The 17842-nt window shown below is 43.5% G+C and overlaps 1 protein-coding gene across 2 annotated transcripts in view; it reads right to left on the minus strand.

Annotated features, from left to right (window-relative positions):
* Positions 1-17842, minus strand: part of thsd7b (thrombospondin type 1 domain containing 7B) — a 267106-nt gene that overhangs the window by 22860 nt on the left and 226404 nt on the right. The window contains exons 17-19 of one of the 2 annotated variants that reach the window (XM_002933951.4): positions 16768-16773; positions 7032-7165; positions 6302-6455 (exon numbers count right to left, since the gene is read on the minus strand). In XM_002933951.4, coding sequence (XP_002933997.3) covers positions 6302-6455; positions 7032-7165; positions 16768-16773 — 294 coding nt within the window. The remainder of the gene's footprint in view (positions 1-6301; positions 6456-7031; positions 7166-16767; positions 16774-17842) is intronic. The other variant, XM_004912730.3, reaches the window with a different exon arrangement.

Consider the following 17842-nt stretch of genomic DNA (forward strand, 5'->3'; position numbering starts at 1 on the left):
AGAACTTTTTTCATGCATGTTTGGTTCACTACACAAGTAAAAAAGGTTGGAGACCTTGCAAGCGTGGCTACTCATCTGAATGCCACCAATGCTCCACCATGCATGGAGTTGAAGGAGCTTTCAGAGGTCCTTTGATAACCTTATAGCCCAGACCAGGTCTATAGCAGTAGCCTTTAGAGGGAAGGTGAGGATTCAGGGTAGGACTTGAATGGTCGGCTGGTAGGAATTGGTGGAACTAGAAGGTGGTGGAAATATTTTGATGGAACTTTTTACAAAAGCTGTGAGGGTACTCTCTGCAGTTCCCTAATCTCTACTGCCATTGTGCAGCTCCGAGGGACATTTTGATGGAAAGAACTGTTCCCGGCACACACAGTAATGCTCTGAACTCAGACACTCCCCAAGTCCTCCTTCTGCCGACCACTCACCTCATGTTTTGAAGTCCAGTTTATTTATTTGTTGTACATTCGCTGCTGGCTCTCTTGAATTCCAGTTATTGAAACACCGTGGGATTGAAGGGCCTGATGGATAAGTGAGTGGCAGCTGCAAAGGTCAGTTCTGACCCTATTAGCTCCTGAGACACGTTGATGGATGCCGCAGATTCCATTTAGAATCCTAATATGGCTGTTGCAGTCCCTAGATACTCCAAGCAGAACTCTATATTATTGTTGCTCCAGTACCGTGGTGCCCAAAGCAGAGCAGGAGATAAACCATTCATCTCGGGACAATGTATTCATACCGAGGTAATGAGACAACCGCGTGGATGTGGAGGGATTCAGATTGTGTCAATTAGATCTGTGTCCACTTAATTTTTAGTAATTGCCCGTTATAAATGATTACAGGCCTGACATTTATTATCGTAAAGATGAACTTCTACATTAATAATTCACTCTCTCCTCTGTTGCAATTTCCCTGAAAGACGACTGCGCATGTTAAGCTGTAACCCATTAAGAGACATCATACCCTGGTAATAACGCTCGGGGTTGGCAGGGGGCACTCATCACCACTAAATACCCACCATACGTGCCACTTGTAAATAATAATAAACAACACCCCGAGGGGCGCTAGGACAGAGCCGTTATGAAGGCAGCATCATCTTCATACAAATTATAGCTATAAATAATAAACTAATAACCATATAATCTGTTGCCATTGAAAATATATAATCCAATAAACCAGCCTTGGCCATAAACCAGTAGGAAGCCATTCAAAGGATAAGGTATAGTCTACATTATTAATATATGAGGGGGGCTCTTGTTTGTGGGATATGCTTCTAAGTATCAGTTAAGAGCCACATAAATCACAGGCTGTGTTGCTTATTCTATTACAGTCTGCAGAAGACTTCAGCCACCGGGCAAAGCTGGTTAGATATGATCCTGAGACAAAATGATGTACCATGTACCATCTCTCACATACGGATAACCCCTCAGATGGAACAATTCTATGAAATATTAGATCGGCGGTTCTCAACCTGTGGGTCGGGACCCCTTTGGGGGTCGAACGACCCTTTCACAGGGGTTGCCTAAGACCATCAGAAAACACACATTTCCGATGGCCTTAGGAATAATTTTATGGTTGGGGGTCACTACAACATGAGGAACTCTATTAAAGGGTCGCAGCATTAGGAAGGTTGAGAACCAAGAAGTTTAGCAGATAGAGGGCAACCATTAGAAGGAGACAGAAGGTAGAACTGTCAGAAGCCCCATTGCCAGGGGGAAGTCTTAACAGAGGTGACAGACTGCTTTATGGACCACAAAAGGGGCAAGGCTTGGGTGGGATAGTGGATTAAACAGAGGTGAGTTTTTGATTACCATGGCATGGCTGGGGTAGATCAAGGGTGTGGTCAGGTGGGTTCTATATAGATAAGCATTTAAACTGGGACCCACTTCTACTTTGGCACCCACTTCTATTCAGTTGAAAGTTGACCTGTCGCCCAAGAGGGTAGTAGACTAATAAACCAGGCCCCCCATGGTCAGAAGAATCAGTTGATAAAGTAGTATTGGGCCCTAGGATTTCTGATGGCAGCTCTACGAAGGTGCACCAGAATGAAGACCTTGAAGTGATCCATTTATAGAAGCCAAATATTCTTATTGGAGAACACACCCAATAGTAAACACCACATGGGGAGTGATGGGGTCTATGTGGGCAAATTGTATTAATCAAGGATTAGCTACTGCTTAGAAAGGAAATGAGACTACACTTTGCAGATACATAGACTAGTATATATTCCCTAGGGTATGGGTGTATCTTCCCACTACTGGAAGCACCAAAATAATGTTCTAGGTGTCTAGACACCCCATAACCACCAAAGAGGGTCCTAGGTTTCTAAGCCCTAAAGACTTAAGGTGGCCATACACGGGCCAATTGTAGCTGCCTATATTGATCCCTTGGACCTACTCGGCAGCTTATCAGCCCATGTAGGGGCAGGAACGAGGGGCATGCACGACCGATATCTGGCCTGAAATTGGGCAGATATCGATCGGGCAGATTAAGAGACTTAGTCGGATTGGGGACCACATTGACTCGTTGATGCGGTCCCCAAACCGACTGCCCCACTGCCGCCATTATAATTCGACCGTTTTGCCCCAGGGCCAAACAACTGAATTAGCCTACATTTTCCCCGATATCGCCCACCCGTAAGTGGGGATAACGGGAGAAGATCCACTCGCTTGGCGAGATCTTCACGTGTATGGCCACCTTTAGAGAGTGTCAAGATTTGCCATTGTTCCACCCCTGTCATTCTTTCTTAGTTGTTTTAGTATGTCACGGAAAATCAATGGAACGATCTAAAAGAAGATTTCTTCTTATTTATCTGCTGGGTAAAACATTCCTCCGTGTATTGGCTGTGCGTCACATCATAGTAGCAGCAGGAGGCAGACGGCTTGTTCTGTAGCGAGACTTGTGATAACACCCAAGGGGATTGTTGTTGGGGGTGCTGGCAGAACATGAGAGATACTCGCACACTCACCAACACAACACTGATAAGAGCAGCAGCCCGAACAGATGTTTGCAGAGAAATGTGACAAAGCTAGTTTGGGGGAAGAGTCAAAGGCACGTCCCGGTGGAATAACAGAAGTAATGATGGATACAACGAGACATTTCCTATAGCTGCAATTTATTAACATCTCTTGACTTTTCTTAACAGCTCCAGGCAATTGTAATTGCTTGGGGGACCCATGTCTAGACAAAGAAAACTGTCAGTCACATGCAGTGTAGTTCAGCCAGGTATCCAATTAGGGAAGAGATGCGTTTGCCCCCTTAGAGAGGGCCTGAAGCTGTTGTTGGGGTGGCCCAGCCAAGGCCAATTAAGTTGATCCTCAACATCAAGGACCAACCTTATTAATGGTCTCCAGGCTTGTAGGAAGCAAATCCCACCAACAATGTTCCACCATCTAGTGGGAACCTTCCCAGAAGAGTAGGGGCAATTATAGCAGCAAAGGGAACTTCATATTAATCCCACCAACACTGTTCCACCATCTAGTGGGGACCTTCCCAGAAGAGATGGGGCAGTTATAGCAACTTTACATACTATTGGCCATATAGTGTAGTCAAAGGGATTCTGGTGTGTAGGAAACCATCTTTACCAGCACTACACAATAGAACTGCTTTCAGATTAGCTATTGTTTCTCCTAGTCATTGTACTTTCAATAGGTCCCAAGTCATATAATAGCAAAACGAGGTTTCTCCTGCTTCGGTGCTATTCTCATGTCTACCACTAGGGACATGTGAGCAAGTTTAGCAATGCAAATGATTTCTGAACTCTTTTTTATTTCTACAATACTGATATCTTCTCCAGCCTTCAGGAAACAAACAATATAAAGGAACGTTTTGGGCCTGTGAGGCCCAAAACGTTGCCTTATACTGTTTGTAACCACATATGGAGCCAATAAAGCACTTTTGAAGCATCTTCACCCAATGTTATGGTGTGCTACAGTGAACCTTGGCTTCTTGGCTACATTATATGAGCCCTGGCAGGGTGGGTCTACTCAATGGCTAGCACCCCACCTACAAAAAGGGGTTTTATACAGGTTGAGATCTCCATTCTTGAGTGGCTTCTAGATATTGTTGGCCTCTACATTGATGTTTAGAATCTGTAACCTTGTTAGGAGCTATAGGTTGGCCCTCCAGGGGGGTGCCGTTAACATTTTATTTAAGATCTCATTGCATGGCAAAGTTCAGACTCATTAACAGATGTACTGACTACTGAAAGAATTAGTGATTTTATAATTACATTGAATTAGATGCTGATACAGCCTGTGCCCCCCCCCCAGTACTCACACTGACAGCAACGTATTGACTTACAATTTGGAATTTTCTTTACAAATAGAAATTGAATTTGTTCATTACATTTGAGCCCTCCTGCCCCTTTCTGACACACCTATATAAAGTCATTTCATCTCTGCCAGGTCTGACATTGTTCCACCCAGGAATTTCTCGCTTCATACAAACCATCAGAGAGCCCTTAGTTTCCAATAATGTGCTGACATTAGAAACGGGTCCCAGAAGCGGCCGTGATTTACCCGTAACTGCAGACTGTGACGGGAATGGAATGAAAGGGCTTTAGCTCTTAATGCCCCGTCACCTTTTATATTTAATGAATTATAAAAGAAGGCTTTAAATATCACAGACCAGTTTCCTGAACCTGTTCCACCTCCTTTTTGTAGTTTCCCAGGTTGCTTGAGGGTAAAGGGAGGAGAACAGCCTTGTATCACTGAGCAAATTGCTACATATAGATAATAAAAAGATATTTCTGCACCAGGTTCCTCCCACAGGACCTCCACGCTGTCCACACTTTAGAAGCAGAGTCTTCTATCATCATTCTTGTACCATCTATAATTCATTTCTCCATGTGACATGCACGGAGGCAGTTTCCATATATAACTATTGGGGTGGTCAAAACTCTTCTTCCAGGAACAATTCATAGATCACAGGTAAGATTCTTGCACTTTACAAGTGCCGGGGCAAAGATAACCCCCCCCAAATATAGCTTGGTATGCCCCACAGAGTTAAGGTATTGACCTTAACTCTGTGGGGCATACCAAGCTATATTTGGGGGGGGGGTTATCTCTGCTCCTAGCACTCGAGTTTCCCTGTACTACTAGTGATGTTGCTCCTGTGAGAGACTGGTTAGGATTTCATGGAGAGGCTGAGGAGTGAGTTGGACCGTTCTTTTGGATGCTCCTCAGGGCTGAGGATAAATCTATTTCCTGACCCTGGAGCAGGAAGTCCCCAGGAGCAGTCTAAACTGGATGAAGGGCTTATTGATTGGCTTCTGGCATTTCCAAGGCTAGATTCACTGTTCAGTTGCTCTAGGAATAAGATTAAGGTATTATTTTTCGAATGCTTCTCAGGGATGAGGGTGGATGGAGGACCCTTTGACTAGTTGGCCCTACAGGTTTAGATTCACTGTTTAGTTCCTCTGGGAGTAAGGTTTAGGTAGCTAAGCAAGCCTAGGTTCCACCAAGTATTAAAAGTGGAATGAATACCTCAGTAAGGGTTAGGTAGCATAGTAATCCTAACTCCAACAAGGATTGATAGCAGGGTTTATACCCCAGTAAAGATTAGGTAGATGAGCAGCCTTTAGGTCCATCTCTGTCACTGGGATAATAACCCTACTATTACAAGTTGGTTCACTCAGCTACCCAACTCATATCCCCAAAGCAAATGAACAGTGAAACTAGGCTTGCAGGGGCCCTTCGCCAAGTTTAGACTGCTCCTGGGGTCATCTTCCCCAAAGCTCAGAACACAGAGAGAGATCCAGCCCACTCCTAGGCTTTAAATGTTCCATAGAATCTTAACCAGATATATATTTCTAGTGGGGATGCCCTACAGTCAGAAAAAATTTATATTTTGCTTAGATGGCACACTTTATAATATATATAACACATATTTCTACATAAATGAATTCTGTGATGTTCTGTGGTTACATAGAAGTATACAAATCTACACTTTTGACAATTTTTGACAATGGTAACTCAGGAAAATAACCTGAACACCTTTGCAAGAGAGACCTAAACAAGGGCAAACTCTGGTCAGAAAACCTTGTTGCCATTTTTCTCTGTCCCTCTTTCTATCCCCTCAACTTCTATCTTTCATAAAGTGGCAACGCAGTGTTTTCCCAGAATTCCATTGTAAATAAACCCAATAAATGTCTGAGTTCATCAACAATTCAGCTGCAAAACTGTCTTTCCCTCCCTCCTATAAGTACACATATACCTTCTGTAAAGGGATACTTAGAAGAAAAGATATATTGATGACATATCTTGAGTTATCCCAGTGTTTTCTATTATTGCAGACATATTACCTTTGTGCAGTCACTCCAGTGTCCCCAGTTAGACATCACACACTCCCCAGGGCAAGGCAAAGAACATTCTTGGACTGTTGGGCCAGACTGAGAACCTTGACAGTAGGAATCATTCACAGGAGCACCTTCCCCGTCCCTGCTCACATTGACACATCTGTAGAACAACAAGGGCAGGAGGTGAGAGCATCCATTTCAGTTACGATGTTCTGCACAAAGTCTTGCTCTGTGCCCCATACGTGGTCAATCTGATCTGTAAATATATATATAAATGTTTATATCGGGAAGATGAAGATCTTATCTCCCTGCAGTTGTTCTAAACTTCTTTTCCTTCTTATCCCTAAATAGGGGCCGGTGCCTAATGTACAGAGCCAGAGACGAGAGGAAGGTGTTGGAAAGTGTAGCTAATTATGTTGGCAAGGCTCAGGGCCGGCTCTCTCTGCTTCTTGCTGATATAAACTCTCCTACAACTCTTACGATTTCCTCCCCTCTTGAGGAATAATCTGAATATGCTATTAATTAACACTTCATGCTTTTTAAAGCACAATGAGCCCCCAGAACGCCGGATTAGTATCGCACTTTCCTGATTCTGCACTAACAATGAGAAAGAAAACACCACATCATGGCCAGATGGTTCATTGTCTCCAGCCGTTGTGTTGCCGGCATCGTTTGCAGGAGATTGCTTTGTCCAAGTCATTAAATTAGATCACATGTAACACTCGCTACCACTCACCTCACTTTCCCGATTTGTATTCCATGGCCGCAGGCAGCGGGTCTCTCCTCGGTGTTGAGCTTGCAAGCAGACCACGGCTCTGCCACCCAGGAATACTCACTGCACTCATTATAGCATGGCACTGCCTCATACACCTGTTAGAAGAGGGAATGGGGGGGGGGAAGTAAGGTGTTTAGCAATTTAGATGAGGGCAATGAAAGATACGTGAATATGTTTTGCATTTGCAAGTAAGAAACATTTAAGAATAGCTGGGGATATCAAGCCAGCAGCACAACAGCCATCCTAAAGCTCAGGGAGAATGCTGGGAGTTGTAGTTTGATTTATGCAAGTTTGACAGAACTGGATTAAAATAGTGTAGTCACCAGTAGAGTTTATGACCCTAGTGTTAGTTTTACAATGACATGGTTTCTGGTTCTTTGGCAGGTTGGGTTGGGTTGGGAAGATCTCTCCTCAGTGTTGAGCTGGCAAGCAGACTACAACTCATCCAAGAATAGGACTGCACTCATTATAGCATGGCACTATTTGGGGCACATTGCCCCAAAACCCAACTCTTGAACAATGCTACATCAGGTCTTATGATGACATAGTTTCTGGTGTAGAAAGTTGGGTTCCAGATAAAGCAGTTGTTGGTCTGGTAAAAATATGGTTCTCAAGTCAAGTTGGGATGCAAGTCTACCCAAGCGGGCTTGCTCAATTCTCTACTGTATGGTTTCTCTCTAAACACTCCTATCCCCATATGTAATTAAAGGCCCAAAGGTGCAGTGACCCATAGAAACCAATAGGATGCACAGAAAATGCTGCTCGCTGATTGGGTGCTATAGGTGACCACATCTGTAGAAGACTTTGCATTTTTTATCCCATTAGAGGGCTGTTTCAGCTGCTGATTGTGGTACTCCATTAAGACCACTTCTTGATGGCCACAGACCATGACTCCTAGATCATTTGGCTTCTTTTATGAGAAATACAGCCCTACAAGGTGGTTATGGTGAGCAGAAGGTTGGGTTCCAGATAAAACAGTTGTTGGTCTGGTAAAAATATGGTTCTCAGGTCAAGGTGGGATTCAAGTCTACCCAAGCGGGCATGCTCAATTCTCTACTGTATGGTTTCTCTCTAAACACTCCTATCCCCATATAAAATTAAAGACTTAAAGGAACAGTAACACCAAAAAATGAAAGTGTATAAAAGTAACTAAAATATAATGTGCTGCTGCCCTGCACTGGTAAACGTTGTGTGTTTACTTCAGAAAGTCTACTATAATTTATATAAATAAGCTGCTATGTAGCCATGGAGGCAGCCATTCAAATTGTGTTCTATAGAACTTATCTGTTATCTTCTATGTAACCTGTGCCTTTTCTCCTTTTTTCCAGCTTGAATGGCTGCCCCCATGGCTACACAGCAGCTTATTATATAAATTATAGTAGTGTTACTGTAGCAAACACACCAGTTTTACCAGTGCAGGGCCACAGTGCATTATATTTTTATTACTTTAAAGCTCTTTCATTTTTTGGTGTTACTGTTCCTTTAAAGGTGCAGTAACCCATAGAAACCAATAAGACACATAGAAAATGCTGCTCGCTGATTGGGTGCTACAGGTCACCCGTAGCAAACTTTGCATTTTTGACCCCATAAAGTTGGCCATACACATTAAGATCCGCTCACTTGGCAATGTCGCCAAGTGAGCGGATCTTCTCCCAATATCCACACCTACGGGTGGGCGATATCGGGTGAATTTAGGCTAATCTGGGCGTTTGGCCCTGGGACCAAACGACTAAGAACAACGGTAATGGGCGCATGCGGTTCAGGGATGCGGTCCCCGATCCAACTACATTTTTTAACCTGCCCGATCAATATCTGGACGATTTCAGCCCAGATATCAGTCGGGCAGGCTCGTTGTTACTGCTCCTACACGGGCTGATAAGCTGCCGAATCGGTTTAAGGGACCAATATCGGCTACTACAATCGGTCCGTGTATGGGGACCTTTAGAGGGCTGTTTCTGGGGCTGCTATGCTTGGGGCGCTCCTTTATGACCACGTCTTGATGGCCACAGACCATGACTCCTGGATCAGTTGGCTTCTTTTAAGAGAAATACAGCCCTACAAGATGGTTGTAGAGTTTACCAACAAAGATTCTCGCCAACATTCTAGCAACATAGGTAAGGCTGAATGTGCAAATAACCCCACATAGAAGCACAGAATGCAAAGTATAAAGATAAGTATAGTGACTCTTTAACCAGAGGGGATAACACTCACAGTGCATGTGAATAGTGTCGTTAGGCTATTGATCCAGAGAAGTTAAACCGCATTACCTGACCTGAAATAACCTGCTCTCTGGGAGACCAGAAAGAGTTATACCCAGTTAGAATACAAGATAGCTATGGCTAGAGAAATCCATTAGAGCTAGAAGTGAACTTAAAAAATATTACCCATAGAGACAAGAGTATAATGAGCCTCTCTGGTAGGCGCCCCTGAATAATGGATGAATGGAGAGAAGGAAGAATAAAGGGTCAGGCAGGGGATTAGATACAGAGCGGCAAACAGACCCCCAACACGTACTTGGTAGTGAACATTGTAATTAGCCCTATGTGTATCACCCTCGTTGTGCCTTTGATTGAGCGATCTAAGTACGATGGCCGCTCACTTAAATAGAGAAATTGTTCTCCTGTTGCCTTTTAATTAAATGTCTCTGTTGATTCATCTTCAAATTCTCATTTGCTACCGACGCACCGACGGCTGCTTTTATTCGCAGCGACGCGGCGACGGCTGCTGTGGGTTAACCCATGATTTATTAGTTAGCGGGATGCTATTGAGTATATCTGGGGCATCGTTCATATTTATCTTTTGTCATTGTATGGATTCTATGCATTCTAGGGGCCATCTACATCACTGATGAACCAGTGGGACCCTGGAATAACTGCCATGTCCAGGGTGGCAGTTACTCAAGGGTTCCCTCGTGTCATTACAAGTACAAGTATGGGACCTGTTATCCAGAATGTTTGGGTCCTGGGGTTTTCCGTAACCTCCGTAGTCTAGGTATACTAAAGAAATCATTTAAACATTAATTAAACCAATAGGATTGTTTATTTGCTTATAATGGAGTCTATAGGAGATGGCTCTCCAATAATTCATAACTTTCTGGATCTGTTCTTGTGCACAATTCACAAGTAAGAGATAGGTAGGCACATTGGGTCTTCCATATATACATGAATGGCATTGATACACACACACTTTGTTAGTACAGGTATCTGTTATCCAGAAAGTTCCTAATTATGGGAAGGCCATCTCCCATAGACTCCATTATAAGCAAATAATTCTAATTTTTAACAATGATTTCCTTTTCTCTGTAATAATAAAACAGTACCTGTACTTGATCCCAACTAAGATATAATTACCCCTTATTGGGGGCAGAACAGCCCTATTGGGTTTATTTAATGGTTAAATTATTCTCTTTTCTCTGTAATAATAAAACAGTACCTGTACTTGATCCCAACTAAGATATAATTACCCCTTATTGGGGCAGAACAGCCCTATTGGGTTTATTTCATGGTTAAATGATTCCCTTTTCTCTGTAATAATAAAACAGTACCTGTACTTGATCCCAACTAAGATATAATTACCCCTTATTGGGGGCAGAACAGCCCTATTGGGTTTATTTAATGGTTAAATGATTCCCTTTTCCCTGTAATAATAAAACAGTACCTGTACTTGATCCCAACTAAGATATAATTACCCCTTATTGGGGGCAGAACAGCCCTATTGGGTTTATTTAATGGTTAAATGATTCCCTTTTCTCTGTAATAATAAAACAGTACCTGTACTTGATCCCAACTAAGATATACAGTAATTACCCCTTATTGGGGGCAGAACACTCCTGTTGGGTTTATTTAATGATTAAATAATCTTTTAGTAGACTTAAGATATAGAGATAAATATTCTGAAAAGATCCTTTATCCAGAAAACCCCAGGTTCCGAGCATTCTGGATAACAGGTCCCATACCTGTATATGCCTGCCTATTAGACTGGAGGGAGTGTTTAGTAACCTGAGTTGAGAAGAACTGAGCATGCTCAGTAGCCAACAGCTACATTCCTGAGGGAGGGGCCTAATGGGTTAGAGGAAAAGAAGGAACCCTAAGTGATTAAGGGGATGCTGCAGCCTTAATATTAACCTTTTAACACCCAGAGAGGCATTAGGGGTCCCTGATACTATTTATGTCTGTGTGTCCTTTGTACTGAAAGAAAATTTTGTTGTGAGGGGCCCCGTGATTTCTGATGGTGGCCCTGTAAGCAGCTATCTGGCGGCTATGGTGTTGTTTACCTTAGCAACCAGGCATTGGTTGGAATGTCAGACTGGAATATGAATAGGAAAGAGACTGAATAGAAAGATAAGGAATACAAATGAACAATAATAATACAATTATAAGCTCACAGAGCCATAGATGCCTGGCTGCCGGGGTCACTGACCCCCCATTTGAAAGCTGCAAAAACGTAAATAAAACAAAGTATATAAATAATGAAGACCAATTGCAAAGCTGCTTAGAATAGGACATTCTATAACATACTAAAAGGTAATGTGGCAAATATCAAGGGAAATGGAACAATGGACTTGGCCAATCCCTGCACCCAGTGACCCATCATACCGGAAACAAACCAGACCAGTTGCCTGCCGCAGACCCTAACGCCTATCAAGCCGAGCTCTAAAGGGTTTATATTGCACTCTAACAGCAGCACTGTTACGGCTTCTCATCAGGAAAATAAAGAGGCTCTTCATCTCTCCCGCGGATAGCGGAAAGGCAAACTCACTCCGTATCACTTTCCCAGGCCCCATACGCTGAATTGTTTGAAGATCCCCCAAACGCAACCAAACAGCGACGGCAGCGAGTCTTCTAATGAGCGTTCTGGACTCCATCCAGATCCTTTGTTCTCTTCCAGTTCCATCATTCCGCTCGCAGGGAAATAAACCGCACGGAACGATTTCATGTTTGTTTGTGAAATGCTCCTCCTGGATTAGGCTTCGTATTTTATTTTATTAATGCCAGAATAATAGGAAATGGCGAAAATCCTATTTGTTAATAGAATTATTTGTTAAATCGCGGCCCTTTCCATGAGTCAGGTGGTGCCTTTGGGAAGGTTATTTCTGGATATTCTATGAGCAGATGGAGGGACTTTGGATTTCTACAAGATTTCTACAAGCCGAAGCTGGGCATACATAATTAACAAATGAGCTGATCTTGCCCAAATTGGCCAACCATGCTTAAGGCTGATCCCATGGTTTAGCCCCTGGGCATCATACTGTGTCCCTATAGGGACCCATCAAGAGAGGACTACATCAATGCCCCAATCTGATGGGATATTCTAACCTACTTAATAGATAGTCCTTGGGCATAGTCCTATACATAGGCCAATAAGTTCAAACAGGGGGCCAGTTCATGCTCCCTCAGACTCAGATTGTTGGACTATAGTCCTCACACTACAACCCCCCCTCCAGCTCCCTGCTCCCCACTGAGTCCTCCCGCAACCTGCTCCTTGCTGCATCCTCACGTCACTACAATGAGGCACACAGGTAATAGCCAGGGGTGAGAATGCAGTGGGGGATGGGTAAATTACCTTGGGGGGCCGGCTATTATCCCCCTACTGCTACTATAGGCACCATCTCTCCCTACTATACCTGCTATCCCACAGCCCCAGTCCCTTCCCAGAGGCTATTATCCCCCCACTGCTACTATAGGCACCATCTCTCCCTACTATACCTGCTATCCCACAGCCCCAGTCCCTTCCCAGAGGCTATTATCCCCCCACTGCTACTATAGGTACCATCTCTCCCTACTATACCTGCTATCCCACAGCCCCAGTCCCTTCCCAGAGGCTATTATCCCCCCACTGCTACTATAGGCACCATCTCTCCCTACTATACCTGCTATCCCACAGCCCCAGTCCCTTCCCAGAGGCTATTATCCCCCCACTGCTACTATAGGCACCATCTCTCCCTACTATACCTGCTATCCCACAGCCCCAGTCCCTTCCCAGAGGCTATTATCCCCCCACTGCTACTATAGGCACCATCTCTCCCTACTATACCTGCTATCCCACAGCCCCAGTCCCTTCCCAGAGGCTATTATCCCACTGCTACTATAGGCACCATCTCTCCCTACTATACCTGCTATCCCACAGCCCCAGTCCCTTCCCAGAGGCTATTATCCCACTGCTACTATAGGCACCATCTCTCCCTACTATACCTGCTATCCCACAGCCCCAGTCCCTTCCCAGAGGCTATTATCCCCCCACTGCTACTATAGGCACCATCTCTCCCTACTATACCTGCTATCCCACAGCCCCAGTCCCTTCCCAGAGGCTATTATCCCCCCACTGCTACTATAGGCACCATCTCTCCCTACTATACCTGCTATCCCACAGCCCCAGTCCCTTCCCAGAGGCTATTATCCCCCCACTGCTACTATAGGCACCATCTCTCCCTACTATACCTGCTATCCCACAGCCCCAGTCCCTTCCCAGAGACCTGAGTAAAAGGATATTTTATCTGCTGGGAAAAAAATGATAATTCTGACTTTGCTTCCCTTGAGGTTGCTGCATGAAACTCCTAGTGTTGGGTCATGCTAAAAAGAGCTCTAATTGAATCCCCTCTTTATCTCAATTGCTACGAATTATAGTTCATTAGTTATATAATGTATCAAACCTATATACCCTGAATGGGAAATGAGAATGAAAAGTAACTGCTGTGTTTATGTTATAAGTAGTTGTTTATCTCATATTACCAATCAATTCAGCATTTCCGTTGTCTCCGCCGGTGCGTGACGCTCTATTCTAATGCCGTTCCCTACAGGTACGCTTAGATCTCCAGTTCATTTCCTACATCTTTGTGATGCCTCTCGGGCTGCGGGGAAATTAATTGGGGTTGTGGTCCATGTAATTCTGTTCGGCTTCAGTGCGATGATTAGCCCCTATCCATAATATCAGCGGAAATAAAAAGAATTCCTTGGTCCCTTTCTTCATTTGTTTTTAGATTTCTCTCATTGCTATTATGGTTAGTGGTGCAAGCCAACAATTATGGGGAGTAATCAGGGAGAGAAAGTCCATTAAGATCCGACTAAAGTTTCTTTAGAAGTGGGGACCCATTTCCTTCCAGGCCTAGTGCTGCTCCTACTGAATACAAAGCAATGTATGATCTTATTGTAGGGATCCCCAAGATTGGGCCCCTTAGGATGGGTAACGTTAGAGTAGGCCCCCAGAGGGTGGCAGGGTGATGTTGGGACACCAAAGGTGGTTTGGGATGTTAGCAGTTAAAAGGGAGTTCCCTGTAGTTCAAGTAGCAGCCACTGGGTGGTGTGTTAGGCTATAAAAAGGGAAAGCTTCCTGGTTCTGTAGGTTTTCAGCCTGGGACCTCCCTCTTAGCAAGAGGTGACCAACAGGCCTGTACTTTAGTTAGCAGAATATGGTATTAGATCGCTCTAGGAGTGATATGTAGGAGTTATTTAGTAAGGGCAGACATAGCCCCACCAGGAGTGAGAGGGGTTAAGAACCCCCAACAATCCATCTGCTGGAGATCAGGGCATGAAGTGTCTAGTCAGGTGAAGTAAGTCCCGGCTAGAGGGAGATTCCTTATCTGAGGGTGCTCAGACGAGAGTACCGGGGTGCGGTCTCAAGGGAGGGTCAGCCTGGTGAGAGTACCGGGGAGAGCCCTAAGAGAGGGTCTCCCGGCGAGAGTACCGGGGGGAGCTCCCAAGTAGGACATAGTTCCATCTATACCCACTTTGGGTGGAGGCACGCCATTCAACCAAGTACACCTGTTCCCCCATAGTAAGCGGGGTGATAGGGCTCCTGTAGCGCCAACAACATAAGCAGTAGCAGTCACTAAAGTGGGCTACATTATAATGCACAAGGCAAGCTTAGGTACAAGGAACGGAGCAGCATAATAACCAGACTGGTTTCCATTGAGCACAATAGGAAGCCCAAAGGGGTCATTCATGAACTCTGCTTTGATGCAAATCAGAGGGGAGCAGCTGTTACCCTGGAATTATGGGAAGAAATGTTGCATTATGGTTATATATTTGCTTCCCAAATTGCACTTTGCACACTGCGGTTGGGTTCATAAATGAGCCCTGTGGGTTCTGTAGGGGGTATGTAATAAAAGGCCAAGGAGCAATAACTTATAGCAACCAATCAACAGGAAGCATTTACTGGTCACCTGTTTAAAAGCAAACATCTTATTGGTTCCTTTGAGTCACAGCACCTGGGCATAATTAGTGCCTTTAACTACGTTTGGGGGTTAGAATTAGTGATTCCACTCGTTATTCTTAGTGGCGCTATTATTAATAATAAAGCAATAAATGTGAAAAATATTTGTGAAAATTCAAACTGGGGAATTTTAAGGTATTTTGATCACATGGATTAATGTTGATGTGAAAATGCTTTTACAATTTAGTGCAGTAGTCCCCAACCAGTGGCTCGTCCTCAACATCTTACTCACCAACCCCTTGGATGTTGCTCTCAGTGCCCCCAAACCAGGTACAGGTATAGGACCCATTATCCAGAATGCCCAGGATCAAGGGTATTCCGGATAAGGGGGCTTTCAATAATTTGGATCTCCATACCTTAAGTCTACTAAAAAATCAATGTAACATTAATTAAACTCAATAGGATTGTTTTGCATCCAATAAGGATTAATTATATCTTAGTTGGGATCAAGTACAGGTACAGTTTTATTATTACAGAGAAAAGGGAATCATTTAACCATGAAATAAACCCAATATGGCTGTTCTGCCCCAATAAGGGGTAATTATATCTTAGTTGGGATCAAGTACAGGTACTGTTTTATTATTATAGAGAAAAGGGAATCATTTAACCATTAAATAAACCCAATAGGACTGTTCTGCCCCAATAAGGGGTAATTATATCTTAGTTGGGATCAAGTACAGGTACTGTTTTATTATTACAGAGAAAAGGGAATCATTTAACCATTAAATAAACCCAATAGGACTGTTCTGCCCCAATAAGGGGTAATTATATCTTAGTTGGGATCAAGTACAGGTACTGTTTTATTATTACAGAGAAAAGGGAATCATTTAACCATTAAATAAACCCAATAGGGCTGTTCTGCCCCCAATAAGGGGTAATTATATCTTAGTTGGGATCAAGTACAGGTACTGTTTTATTACTACAGAGACAAAGAAAATCAGTTTTAAAATTCTGAATTGTTTGATTAAAATGGAGTCAGGCTTTCCGTAATTGGAAGCTTTCTGGATAACGGGTTTCCGGATAAGGGATCCCATACCTGTAGTTATTTTTGAATTCCTGACTTGGGGGCAAGTTTTGGTTGAATAAAAACAAGATTTCCTACCAAATAAAGCCCCTGTAAGCTGATAGGGTGCATAGAGGCCCCTAATAGCCAATCACAGCCCTTATTTGGCTCCTCCATGAACTTTTATGGTGCTTGTGTTGCTCCCCAAGTCTTTTTACATTTGACTGTGGCTCCCGAGTAAGAAAGGTTGGCGACCCCTGACCTAAGAGTCAGTCCTACAGAATGGGTGGACTGAGGTTCTCTAATATAAAGCTATCCATCAGAAGTTAACTGCTTAATTCAACCTCCCACTCTCCTATCCATGATATTGCTCCTATCCTACATATACAAAGCCAATGTTCATGTATAGATATGGCTGTAGCTTCAACAGGGAAACAGAGACACTCAATGTCAAGAACAAATCAATACATAGAATGAATTACCAACCTGAGCCTTTGTAGAGGTCCGTATTAGCAGTGTGCATGACAAACAAAAAGAAAAGAAAATTATATATTGCCATTAGTTTACGAAACAACAAGAGCCCCCAACACCTTAGTAGCCATTAATGACTTTAATCGCATTCAGGAAGATTTGCTCATAATTGATAATGGCACAGCGGTTATTATGCTGCACAACAATGATGAGGAATCAGGTGACTTATACCCTTTGTCTGCACAGACTTATTGATATTTCAGCCATGGATTTGAAAAAAAAAGAATAATTAAAACCTATTTGTTTCCCAGGCTACACACTCAACTTACATCAGAACTGAAGAATACATTTACCATTGAGCAGACTAATTACAATTTTATCTTTCCCAACTGCGGCGCGGCGTCATCTCGGGTCTCGGAAATGTGCGGCGTTTGTTGTTTCTCAAGAAAGTGCAATAAATAAATAGAGACGTCTAATTAAAACTTGGCGAAAAAGGCTCAGTTCCATTAAAGAACTGCACGGGTAAGTTACTCTCAAGTTTGTCAGGCTCAGATCCCTCGGAAGATGGTCGGGGGGTCTTATTATCCAAAAGGGATCTTTAATACGGTGTTTATACCATAACCTTGACATAAAACAGAATTAGCACTTAAATAAATGTGAAAAATAGATTACTATATACTATCAGTCTAAAATGTCACCGATAAACTGATACATCTTGGTGACCTTACGTTGAAATACCCTGACAAAGGTTTATTGTGTTTGTATTGGTTTTGTCAGAAGATTTGACCAGGGCCTTTCAGATCGGTCATGGTTGTCATTTGGTATATTATCCTGTTGAGTCTCTATTCAGTAGTACGGGTATGGGACCTGTTATCCAGAATGCTCGGGACCTGGTGTTTTCTGGATAAGGGTATAGTAGGGAGAGATGGTGCCTATAGTAGCAGTGGGGGATAATAGCCTCTGGGAAGGGACTGGGGCTGTGGGATAGCAGGTATAGTAGGGAGAGATGGTGCCTATAGTAGCAGTGGGGGGATAATAGCCTCTGGGAAGGGACTGTGGCTGTGGGATAGCAGGTATAGTAGGGAGAGAT

Source organism: Xenopus tropicalis, chromosome 9, assembly GCF_000004195.4.
Source record: "Xenopus tropicalis strain Nigerian chromosome 9, UCB_Xtro_10.0, whole genome shotgun sequence".
In the NCBI taxonomy this organism is placed as follows: Eukaryota; Metazoa; Chordata; class Amphibia; order Anura; family Pipidae; genus Xenopus; species Xenopus tropicalis.